Source organism: Myodes glareolus, chromosome 21 (genome assembly GCF_982192425.1).
Source record: "Myodes glareolus chromosome 21, mMyoGla1.1, whole genome shotgun sequence".
In the NCBI taxonomy this organism is placed as follows: Eukaryota; Metazoa; Chordata; class Mammalia; order Rodentia; family Cricetidae; genus Myodes; species Myodes glareolus.
In genome coordinates, this window is record NC_142046.1 from 12,511,684 (window position 1) to 12,524,245 (window position 12,562).

Genomic DNA, 12,562 nt, shown 5'->3' on the forward strand with positions numbered 1-12,562 from the left:
GAAAAAGTTTTTCAGTCCTTAGAAAAGATCTCATCATTAATACTTCACTCTCAGTAGAGGTGCACAACATGGACCACGGTCCTGTCTTTTGCTCTCAACTGCTATCTGCCTCTCCCTGAACTATTCTTTTCTGCGGTTGCCATGTTCAGCCCTGGGGTAAGCATTTGTGTGATCAAGGCAGGAGCTTCAAAGGGTCTAACAGTCAAGCCTATAGGCTCCTCTCAGAGTTTTGTTTTTAAATACAAAAAACACAGACTATGATAAAGGGGAAATATTTTAAACATAATTTATCATGCCATGATCCATAGGATTTTTAATGCATTAGGGAGCCAGTCCAGCAGAAGGTTTCAGAAACTCTGTAATGTTGAGTCCCTGGTATAGACCATTGCTTCTCAAAGTTCATTGTCACTCGAGTCTCCTGCATGTTTGTTCATAGGAAGGAGGACCTGGCTTTGGGCCTCAGTACTTCAGGGAGAGAGTGGAGAATGGAGGTGAGAAAGAAAGAGAAGGAGCGGGAGAAAAGAGAAAGGGACAAAAAGAAACAATGAAAAAGAGACTCACAGACTCCACCTAGAGCGTTCTAGGGCAGTAGCTAGGTAGCAGAGCCACATTGCACATTTCAGCGCATAGAGACGCGCTGAGCTAAGGCTCTGCTTGGGAGAAAATTCTCTCGTTTCTCCAGCTGGGTCTCGGAAGCTCCAGAAGCCTGACTGTGCCAGGGCCACAGAGTTCTCTCCAAGCTCTCTTGAAGCGTTTAAGGTCTAGGGCCTTGAGTCCATGACACCAGCCTCTGTGGAGTCTGAGTGGAAGAGGCCAGCTTCCTGGCCCAGGTGCCCCTTTGTTGGGTGGAGTAAGACCTGAGGCTGGCCAGTGTACTCCAGGGTCATGCCTTGGCTCTACGTACCTGGTTGTGTAATGGAGAGGTCTGTGGAACAGAAGTGCTGCCAGAGACTTTTGGTGAAAGACTAGTGAGTGTAATAATGAAGTATACAGAGAGTAGAAGCCAATTTGCTGCTCCTGAGTCACCCCAAAAGGTCAAACAGAGGGAACACCTTGGGGTGATCACTGTTAACCTTTCTAACAGGGAGCACATAGGTAGCTTAAGCAAGTTTATCTTGATGAGCTAAGGACAGCCTTACCTACATAGTGTTCTGACTAGGTTTGCAGACCCTGAATATGTTTGTGGAGATGCATCCGACAGCCACAGAATAAAGAAAGCTCTACTGAGAAAAAAAAAAAAAAACAAGGAAGGGTGGACGCTACATGCTTCAAAATGCCACTGTCACAAAAGACGAAAATCTGAAAATGTTCGAAGGGAGTCTGAATGAGATGCAGCAACAAATGATCATGTGTCGAAGGGGTGGGGTGGGTGGAGCTTGCTTCGGCGTTATGTTGACAAACTCGAAATACAGATGATAATATATTGTATAGATGTGACATTTCCAAAGTTGATACAGCTGAATTGCACATTTGATGGTGTAGGTCAATGGTTCAATCCCTGCCAGATTCAATCCCCAGCACCAGGAAAAAGGGCTGTATTCTAGTTATGTAAGAAAAGACCCCTTTCCTGAGAAACAGACACTGTTCAGGGATAAAGAACTTTTGCTTGTGTAACCGAGTCTTCAGTGACTCAAGGAAAACATGGCTGTGCTGGATAGGCGACTCTGTGTGTAAGACCCGCGCGGTACAAACATGGCCACCTGAGAACAGATCCCCAGCACCCATGTAAAAAGCCAGGCATGGCGAGAGGCACCTGTAATCCCAGTGCTGGTGTGGAGGTTGGAGATAGATGGAGCCCTGGAACTTACTGTCTGGAAAGCCTGGTCAATCAGGGAGGTTCAGGTTCAATGAGAGACCAGGTCACAAAGCATTAAGTAGATAGTAACATCAGAGAAGCAGCCAGCAGGTCAGCAGATGCCCTCGGGAACAACCATGACACATCCATCTTTATAAAAGTCTAGTGGTCTGTTCAGAGAATATACCATGACCTAGTAGGGAGGTCCAGAAATCAAAGACCTATTGCAATGTAATATTCTCCTCCATTTAATCTCGTCTACAAAGATCTGGCAAAGAAAAATTTTGAAAGCCTCTTTGTAAATTCAGAATTGATGAAAACTTCTTCAATATGATAAAGAACTGATCAGAACCATCTAGAAAGTCACCAAGGCATGTCAGAGTATCAACACATGCCATGTATAGTCTGCTTCCCACCATGGCAAATGTAATGCCCTTGGAGCTTCTCTCCAGTGACTTTAACAGTCTCAGCCTGGCCATCAGGATGTTCCCTGGAAGGGTGTTTAATGTCTCACAAAGATAGGGAAAGAGGGGCTGGAGATATGGCTCAGATTAAGAGCACTTACTGCTCCTGCACAAGGCCCAGGTTCAGTTCCTCGTGCCCACATGGTAGCTCACAACTGCTGGTAATTCCAGCTCCAGGAGATCTGATGGCCTCCTCTAACCACTGTGTGTACCTTTAATCTTCCAATCTGCATGATTTGGTATGATTCCATGTTGTTAAGAAAAAAATACTCACACATGGGTCAAGGGAGACTGTGTTAGTTGGAGTCTAAAGCTACAGAAGTGATAGAATGAATATCTACTTGGGAAACAGAGACAGGTGGATCTCTGTGAGTTCAAGGACAGCCTGGTTTACAGAGCAAGTTCCAGGACAGGCTCCAAAGCTACAGAGAAACCCTGTCTTGAAAAAAAACAAGTGGGGGGGGGAGGGAAGGAGAGCTATTAGATTGGCTTACACAATGTGATCTGAGTAGTCCAATGATAGCTGTCTTCACACTGGAAAGGCTGAGAACCCAATCACTACCTGATCCATGAAGAAGGATGTCTCAGTAATCCCAGTCTGGTACTGAAAGCCTCAAAGATTCCTGGAGATCCACTGGTCTTCAGGGTTCTGATATCAACAAAGAATAACAACTGCAGTCATGGCAATAACAGAGGTGTTGACCCAACAAGACACAAAAAACCCTTGAGCCTCCTTTTTCAGACCTCCACCAGAAGGTTCTCTCTCTCTCTCTCTCTCTCTCTCTCTCTCTCTCTCTCTCTCTCTCTCACACACACACACACACACACACACACACACACACACACATTTAGGGTTGATCTTCCCATCTCAAATAACCTAATGAAGAAACTCTCTCACAGATGTGCCCAGTGGCTTCTCACAGATGTGCCCAGTGGCTTTCCTCTTAGTTAATTCCAGATCAGTCAAGTGGGCAACCAAGATCAACCATCATATATACAACAGCTATCTTTTGATAAGGTTACTCATTGTGTTTATCCACATTTTCCACACCAACTGGGTAATTGTTAAGATGCATTTAAAAATTCTACAAAGCAAATGAACTTGAGTAAGATGCTAAGAAATGTCCTCTGGATGCAGTGTGCTGGTGGTGAGAATCGGTGCCCTAGGGGACGTTTATTGGTGTTTCATAGACCAGAGGAAAGAAAGGCCTTACACTCCTGTTAGAACTGGGTCCGCTCGTTCTTATTCCTGCACCTGCAGGCTTCTAGAATGTCTCTTTGATGTGACTTTGTCCCACATGTCATTGCTAGTGAGCGCGTGTGGTTACAGCCTTTATGTTTGTGCTTTTAATGGTGACTTTTTTCCCTTGGTTCTTTGACTTCTGGTTTATTGCTAGCTTCATGTTCATTTTCTAAGTACACCTTTTAACAACACAGCTTTGTTCCATTGCAGAACGCAGCTGCTCTGCCAGGCACTTGGCGAAGAACAGACGTGCACTTAGAAAACCCAGAGTACCACACCCGATGGTATTTCAAGTATTTCTTAGGACAAGGTAATTATGCCTTCATGGCAGCTGGGGGAAGAAGTGATGCTCAAAACTGCATAATCTCTAACACCCTGCATAAGTGGAATAAAATAATTTAGGGGCAACGGTGTCAGAGCAGCTCACATTAGGGTCCTTGACGAGCTTTGTAGTTGAGAGCTAAACTCGGAACTTTCTTGATGCAGGCTACAGTGTGTGAGGAGTGTTGTTGGGCTGGGTTTTGTTGTTGGGGATTTTTGTTTGTTTGTTTGACTTGGTTTTGGTGGAGAGGTTGGGTTTTTCTCATTATAGGGTTTCTGTGTGTAGCCCTGGCTGTCCTGGAACTTGTTCTGTTCCTGGCCTCAAATTCAAGGATCTGTCTGCCTCCGCATAAGCCACCGCCACCGGCTTGTTGTTTTAACTGCTGGTAAATGGGGACTTAGCTCACCTCATCTTTGAGAGATAAGAATTTTCAGGATGGAAAAGGCTAACATAGCAAGGTCAGTACACATCTGCGTGAGCTGTAAGTGTCACAGTTTGAGACCGTGAAGGAGAGCAATGGTTTCCCAGGCAGACCTCTGCCGTAGGACTGTGGCGCTACCACATTCACTCAACAGTGCCTTGGATTCAAGCTCCACCTGCTGTCTGGTGGGCAGTACACATCGCAGAGGGGTACAGTGTAAAATGAACCCGTCCCCTGCCCTCCTGGAGCCTGCAGAATGGGTCTGTAACATGGTTCTGCTCTCGCGAACCCAAGGACTTGGACGTGGCTTCACTGTCTGTAAAGCAGAGCTATTTCTAGTCCTTCCCTAGAGGTCTGAGCAAAGCTTCCAATGATATTGCAGAAATAACACATAAGTCAGTGCCTGACACATGCCAGCAGTTCAGTTGCTCATAGATTTTAGACCACATTTAGAGAGAACACATGGAAAGACAGAAAGCAGGTGTGTTGCTAATGAGAGGGGGCTGGGAATGAGAGGAAAAACTAATGTGGAAGGTGAAATGTCAGAGAAACTCAATGAGACATCCGTTGTAGAACATGATTGGTGTGGGATGTCCTTTACGCTGTGAATATGTATTCCTCCCTTTGGTTAATGAAGAACCTGCTTTGGCCTATGGCAGGATAGAATATAGTTAGGCGGGAGATTCGAGCAGAGATAGAGAGAGAAAGAAGGCAAGGTTAGAGAGTTGCCAGTGAGCCACCTATAGAACAAGATACCAGAACACCTAAGGAAACACCACGGCCACATGGTGACATGCAGACTATTAGGAATGGGTTAATTTACGGGTGAGAGCTAGGCAATAATGGCCTAAGCCATCAGCCAAACAATATATTAATATTAGCCTCTGAGTGATCGATTATTCTGTAAAGTTGCTGGTCCAGCGGGCGAGAGAGAAACTGATTCAGTGGGCCCGGGCAACACAGAGAAAAACCTCCGGCTACACATGATTCTCAAGCCAGGAAATGAGAGCAGTGTCTTTTTAAAACCTATTACAGGCTCAGAGGGTAAGAGCAAGGGGAATTACTCTGCAACATGACAACCTGAGTTCAAATCCCCAAGCTCATGTAAAATATCTGGGCATGGCTGAGCATTCCTGCAACACAGTACTGGAGAGACAAAGACAAGTGGATCCTGGCAGCTCACTGGCCAGGTAACCTGACCAAAATGGAAGATGTCGAGTTAAGTGAGAGGTCCTGCCTGAAGACAGTAAAGCTGAGAGCCATGAAGGAAGACAGTATCTCCCTTTGGCTTCCTAAGTGCACAGACAGGCATGCACACCCATATACCATGTGTGTGCAACACACATACATAGCAATGTACTGCACACGGGAAAGAAAAACTGTTGCAGTATTATTCTAAAAGGTTAAAGTTCAGGTCTGGCCAGGCAAGGTTTGCGTAGGTGGGTGGGAAATATAGAAGCATTTACAAAGAAAGAAATATGCCAGCCATCTTCCCTATGGCTGTGCCCGGAGTGCCCACAGCATTGGCTTTTCAACAAAAGGGTTGCTATGAGTTTGAACACCAGCAGCATCCAAAGAGGTAATGCATAACCTACCTCAAACTGATTTAAACAAGAAGGAAATGAACAAAGTTTGAGGCCAACATAGTCTACGTAACAAGCTATAGATGAGCCAGGGAAAGCCCTGTGGTTGGTGGTGTCAACAGTTTCAATGATATTAGAAACCCAGGCCCTTTTTCCTTTCCTGCTTTCCTACTACTAGTGTGATGGCTTTGCCCTCTTTATGACCACAAAAGGCTGCAGTAGCAGACATCACTTGACACCACAACATTCGAGGGTGGGGGGTGTCTTTAGAGTGGGAAGTCTTTCCAGAAGGCTCTTGGCAGATTTCTCATCCTGTCTCAGCTAACACTGAATAACATACTCATTTCTGAACCTGTTGCTGGCAAAGGGGAGTGGGCACACAGTGGTCAGTTCCTACCCACACCGGTCTTAGGATGGCTGCTCGTGTGGGCACTGGCCACTGCTGGCTGAAGGAACCGCCTGGGTCTTCACCAACTACCTCTTCTCCAGTCCATCAGAATTACATTGGAAACGATGCGGAGAAGAGCCCCTTCTTCTTGTCTGTGACCCTTTCTGACCAGAACAATCAGCGTGTCCCTCAGTACCGTGCAATTCTGTGGCGGAAAACAGTGAGTATCTGACTTACACTTGCACTCTGGTATCTCCTGTTCAGCACATGCCCAGAGGGCCTTATCTCAAAGTCTGGTTAGCCCATTGTCAAGTGGTCCCCTCACTGTAGATAATTCAGAATGTCATTGTCCTGAGCTGGGACCAACAGCAGCTTCTCCCCATCTCTAAGCCACAGTCAGACACAACCACTTCCTAAGTCTTGGCCTCAGGGGAATAGCAGTGGGTTTTATAGAGTGCATTAGTTCCATAACCTTATCTACTACACTTGGGGTTTTAGAGGTAGAGGTATGTTTGGGGGCTGGAGGGATTTGTTGTTTGTTTTTGTTTGGGGGACAGTCTGATATAGCCCGGGTTATCTTCAAACTCACTTTGTAGTTGAGGTTGACCTTGAACTTCTGGTCCTCCTCTCTCTAACTCCTGAATGATGGGATTATGCACCACCATACCCGTGTATGATGTTGTAGGGCTCAAACCCAGGCTTCACGCGTGCTAGGCTCTGCCACCTGAGTCACATCCTCAGCCGTAGTTTTGTTTGTTATTATTTATTGTTTTGTTTGTTGAGATAGGACCTAACTTTGTACTCATGAACTTGCTATGTAGACCAAATTGGCTGCAAACTTTATAATCCTCCTGCCTCAGTCACCTGAGTATTGAGCTTTTAGGAGTACACCACTACACCCAACTAACCCTAGCTATTTTTTAATTACATTTCTTGTAATTTTATGTGTATGAGTGTTTTGTCTACATGTACATCTATGTAGCGTATGTGTGCCTGATGCCCGGGGGCTCAGAAAAGGCACCCAATTCCCTGGAACTGCAGTTCTGGGTGAGTATGAGAAATCATATGTGTGCTGGGAACCAAATCTGGGTCCTCTAAAGGAACAGTTATTGCTATGAACCATTGCACTCTCTCCTCAGGCCCCGACCCGAGCTATTTTTAATAATTAAATCTGTGAACTAGCCTACCCTGTATTTATATTGGAAGAACAGACCAGCATTGTCTGGCTATAGCCCCTGCGGTGTCCCTGCCTCTCCAGCTTGCTCAGCCGACACCAGCATCCAGCTGCACTGCTGGATTTGTCTTAGATTTCATATTTTCCTTATGTGTTTTTATTGTTTACTTGCTACTCTGATTCAGAAATTTGTTTTCTAGTAACTCTTGTATTTGATTTTTTTCATAAGTTTTTCCCCATTATTCTCTTCTTTTCATAGTATTTTCTAGGACATTTTACACGGACAATATGAACCCTGGTAAAAGCATATACACATACACATACACATACTCACACCCCTGCATACCTACATGCACACATACACATGTATCAATAGGGTAACAAATTTAAACAACCTAAGAAGAAGGGCTGACTGAGGATAAGACTATTGATAGGGTGCTTGCCCAGCATGCATGAAATCCTGTGTTCGGTCCCCAGCATTGCATAAACCAGGTGTAGTGGCGCATGTCTGTAATCCCAGCACTTAGGATCAGAGGCAGGAGAATCAGGAGTTAAAAAGCTATTCTCATTTACATAATTAAAGTTTGAGGTCATCTTGGGATATGAGACTATATCACAAAGAAAAAATTTCTAGGAACCATTACTATTCAACAAATTATGGTTAGGCACTTCAAAAATAGTGAGCTAAAACAGTAAAGAATAAAACCTAATGTTTATTGTGCACTTACTATAGTCTAGAACAGCGGCTCTCACCCTTCCTAATGCTGTGACCCTCTGATACACTTCCTCGTCTCCCGGTGACCCCTAACCATAAAATTATTTGTTACTACTTCATGGCTGTAATTTTGCCACTGTTATAAATCCTAATGTAGCCATCTGTGATTTCTGATGGTCTTAGGCAAGCCCTGTGAAAGAGTCATTAGACCCCCAAAGGACTCACGACCCACAGTTGAGAACCACTGTGCTGGATAATTTCTTACCTACTCAAATCGTAATACTTGCTGTTGCAATTGCAGAAGTGAAATGGCAGGGCCAAAGTCCCTCCCAGTAGATGGGAGACTGAATGTATGTATCCCAGGGCTCACTACTGTACATAGCTTATTCTGTATGTGAGTCTTTGACTCACTGTGTCTTCCTTCGATGTCCCCACCATGTGGCAGAACGCCTAGCACATAGGCACAGCTCCGGAAGTAGATGGCACCAAGGCCTAGCTTAGCATCTCCGGATGCTGCTGCTTCCGTTTAAGTAAACTTGTATAGTATTTTCAGAAGTTGCCGGTTTTTTTGAAGTAGATTTGGGGTAAAAATCTTTTTTTGTGTTGCTCATGAGCTTATTTCCAGCAGAGGCATGTTCATAGCAAGGGACTTTAGCGGGACCAAGGTTTCCAGGGACAGGTACTTTCCAAGACTCAAAAGAACTGGAAGAACCAACACACCGTCTCCCCGCGCCACCACCATAGCTGGGGCCATCAGCCTGCTGCCAGCACAGCAGAGCTGTGACAAGCAGAACCATGAACAGGCCTAGGAGACCCTGGCGTGTGTGTGCCCAGTTTCTGGAATGCCTGCCTTGTAGTCTCTGCCCATTGTTCCCCTGGTGACAAATAACCGTGCTTTCCTCCAGAGCCCCGTCTCCTGAACCAGGCCGGCGATTTGTTCCAGACCTGCTGTCAGTCTTGATACACATGTATCAATAGGGTAACAAATTTAAACAACCTAAGAAGAAGGGCTGACTGAGGATAAGACTATTGATAGGGTGCTTGCCCAGCATGCATGAAATCCTGTGTTCGGTCCCCAGCATTGCATAAACCAGGTGTGGTGGCGCATGTCTGTAATCCCAGCACTTAGGATCAGAGGCAGGAGAATCAGGAGTTAAAAAGCTATTCTCATTTACATAATTAAATACCGTCGTCTTTTCCCTCTCCCTGCTCCTCTAGCGGTTGTTATGTAGGTGCTTGAGGAAAGGGTTGAGGTCTCATGGCAGCACAGCACACTTGAGTCAGGGGTAAACATATAGAATGAGTTATGTACAATGGGATGCGTGCCCCATTCCCAGGTTATTTTGGTATTTTTTGTGACATTTCTCATATGACCTTTGAGATAGAGCTGGTCCTTTCTGCTCTTTTAGGTCAGGGGAAAACTTGTGCTCCTGAAGTCTGTGGGTCTTCCTGTTTTTCCTTGTGTGTGGCCCAAGCTCTGGTCCCTGCTACTCTCTGGACCTCAGCCCTACAACTTACCCCAGGGCTCACCCCTGCAAGCCGTGGCCTTGGGTCCATATCTGTTCTCTTGCCAGGTCCACGCTGGCAGCTACTACCCTTCACCTTGTCCACGGGTGCCACGTGGGCTTTAGCCCCTGTGAGAGGTCCTGCCCAGGAAGCAGCCTCTTGCCCCATTGCTGTACGTGTGCCTACAGGGCTTTCTCGGGCATCTCTGCAATGTTTTCCTATGGCCTCCCTCTCCTCTTCTCCTTCCTTCCCACCTCTTCTGACTTCCAGGGATGGATTTACTTGATATCCTATCATCTTCCTTCTTGACAGCCTCCTACATTCTTATCTTAGATGGTTGCTGGATACTGAGCAAGGGCAGGCAGGCGGGACAAACACAGGGGAAACCTGGCTCATCTCCATTTCTGAAGGAGTTGTCTGTATTACATATAGGCTGTGGTCAGCACCCTGAAGGTGACAAAGCTAATGAAGATGCTGAGACTCCTGAAGATGAGGTCAGGGAGATCTTCCACGTGGAGATCCGAAGGATAAATGCTGTGTGCACAGGCAAACCGGACGGGGAAGCTGGAGAATAGTCTAGGCAGAAGGAACAAGAGTTAACAGACAAAGTAGTATTTTGTGGAGCTGCTCTTGGCCACCATTAGAGAACTGTAGATGGGACATCTAAGCTCCAAAAACCATTGTGAAAGCTGCCAAGGGCTGGCCATTGGGAACATTAATCCCACTGAGATTGTCCATGCCTTCACCTAAATCCTCTCCTGTAGGTGCTAAACTTGTGGGCCAACAGCAGGGTAAGTTTTGCTCATAGCTACAAATGGAAATATTGAAGGGGGAGAAAATTAAGATCAGAACTATCAGCAGAAGCCAGTTACTGCATTCCTGCAACTGCAAGCTGGCACTGGAGGCTGTGGGAAGTTCGGCTACCATAAGCCCATGCTGTCTAAAGGCTGCTAGAAGACCAACAAAACCCATAACCCTTCGGCGAGTAGTCTTTCTGTGTGTCTATGCTTAGTTTTTGAGGTGTTGGGGATGGAGCCAGGATGAAGCACGTTCTAGGCTAGTGAGTATCCCCACTATTGTGTGGCTGTTATCTGAACACATGGGAAAGACTTTTATATAGAAACGATTCAGACTCACTGTAGAAATTCCATCCAGAAAACACAGCAGGTGCAGAGAGGAGGATCAAAGTCTTCTGCTCAGAGAAGTTATATCTCCTTCTGGGAGGTTCTACACATGCATGTTGGCAGGTGAACATACATATGCATGCATGCACACATCCATTATTATACAGAACAGGTCATGGCAAGCCTGTACTTCTGAATCTGCACGGTGCTCACCTCTGGTTGCCTGGCATGTGCAGACACAGGCCTCCACCTAGGACCTTTGATGTTTCTACCAGGAAATACAGAGTGGTTTTATTTGAATATTGACTCTAGAAAGCTGCAAACAGGAGATGGGAAAGGAGAGCTGTGCCAGCTTGTAGTGAAGGAAACCACAGGTCCACAGCCCCTGGCTCCTGGCCACATAGTTACTCATGACGATACCATTGTCAGCGGCCACAGCTGTTCTGGGCTTGTCTCTTGAACAATGCCTTTGGCTCAGCTGTCTACCATGGTACCAAGACCTGAGTTGGTACCATGTGTTGGTACCATGTGTTGAGATCTACTCAGAACCAAAAGTTTGTATGAGAGAGGGGTGCCGTCAGCCAGAGTAGAGAGAAAGAACAGGCATGGTTTTACCACAGCGACCGGGTGAGGCTCTTCAGAGGTGAAGGGCCCCACACTCATCACTGATGGTGCTTTGTTTCTTCCAGGGTACGCAAAAAATATGCCTTCCTTACAGTCCCACCAAGACACTGTCTGTGAAGTCCATCTTAAGGTGAGTTCTCCCGGACAGTCAGAGGCCCATGCGTGTGGATTACATGTTCCTGGGATCCGTGCGCATTTGCTTTCCTTGACTGGCATGCCAGGCATTCCCTCCAAGAGTCTCCATTTTACAAACAATGAAATGGAGACTCAGAGCAAAGCCAGGGTTTCCGGTGGTGGCTAAGCATCCCTCTGTGCTGTGTCCTGCGCCTGCTGCTTGTTTGTTTGTTTTCCTTGTGCTCGCTTGGATACTTTGGGTTTAGAAAGAAAATCAAGAAATCCTTTCATTTCATTTTTACACTTTGGAATAGAAGCCCAGATGTCAGCAAAGGCTTCCTGGGGGGTGTGCCTTATTCTTCACTGAACAGGAGTGAAGAGATTGGAACATCTGGCTCCTGCCCCCATTTCCCACCTCCCTCTCTCATCTCTCTCGCAGACCTGGGGAAAGCTGCCACTCAGATGGAGCCTGTCGCTCTGTCCCCAGCTAAGATATTGCATCCTAATGACAGTAGCCTCTTTGTCAGACACTCTGCTGAATGCTTTCCCAGCATTTGCTCACTGGCTCTTTCACTCGGCTGCATGAAGTCCACCTGCGGTTGCCTCCATTCCCCTAAGAGGATGCAGGCCTCAGAGAGCAGGAGAGACTCTGCAGAGCTAGTTAACTGCAGGGTTTAAACTAGGTATCTCTGGCTCTGGGACTCGGCAGTAAAGGGTATCGTAGACGTATGGAATTGTCAATAACAGAACAATAAATAAGTCAGTAGCGATCTGGGAGAAGAGGAGACAGAAGGATGCCTGATGCCAACATCCCTGCTGACTGCCGCTCCCTCACTGCATGGGTGTCCGGAAGGGACAGTTACCCATGGCAGTTGGTGACCTTCAGAGACGCCACCATGATTTTTCTAGACAACACTGTCTGTCTTCTCCAGAGAACTGCCCCTACTCCCTCTTGCTTCAGCTCCCACCTCACTGACTCCCCCTCTTTGCTGTTTCAGTGCCATGAACCTGGACAAGTTTGAGAAAGGCCCTCGGGAAATCTTCCATCCTGAGATACAAAAGGTAAAGGAAGCTGTGGGCTTCACAGCA

General features: G+C 46.4%; 1 protein-coding gene across 6 annotated transcripts in view; it reads left to right on the plus strand.

Moving 5' to 3' along the window:
• The window catches only part of Garnl3 (GTPase activating Rap/RanGAP domain like 3), a 149,995-nt gene that overhangs the window by 76,920 nt on the left and 60,513 nt on the right, over positions 1-12,562 (plus strand). For 5 of the 6 annotated variants that reach the window (XM_085681345.2, XM_085681346.2, XM_048432154.3 and 2 more), the window contains 4 exons: positions 3,713-3,812; positions 6,318-6,436; positions 11,425-11,489; positions 12,472-12,535. In XM_085681345.2, the coding sequence (XP_085537471.2) occupies positions 3,713-3,812; positions 6,318-6,436; positions 11,425-11,489; positions 12,472-12,535 (348 nt within the window). Of the gene's footprint in view, positions 1-3,222; positions 3,318-3,712; positions 3,813-6,317; positions 6,437-11,424; positions 11,490-12,471; positions 12,536-12,562 lie in introns of those variants that run through there. The other variant, XM_087899716.1, reaches the window with a different exon arrangement.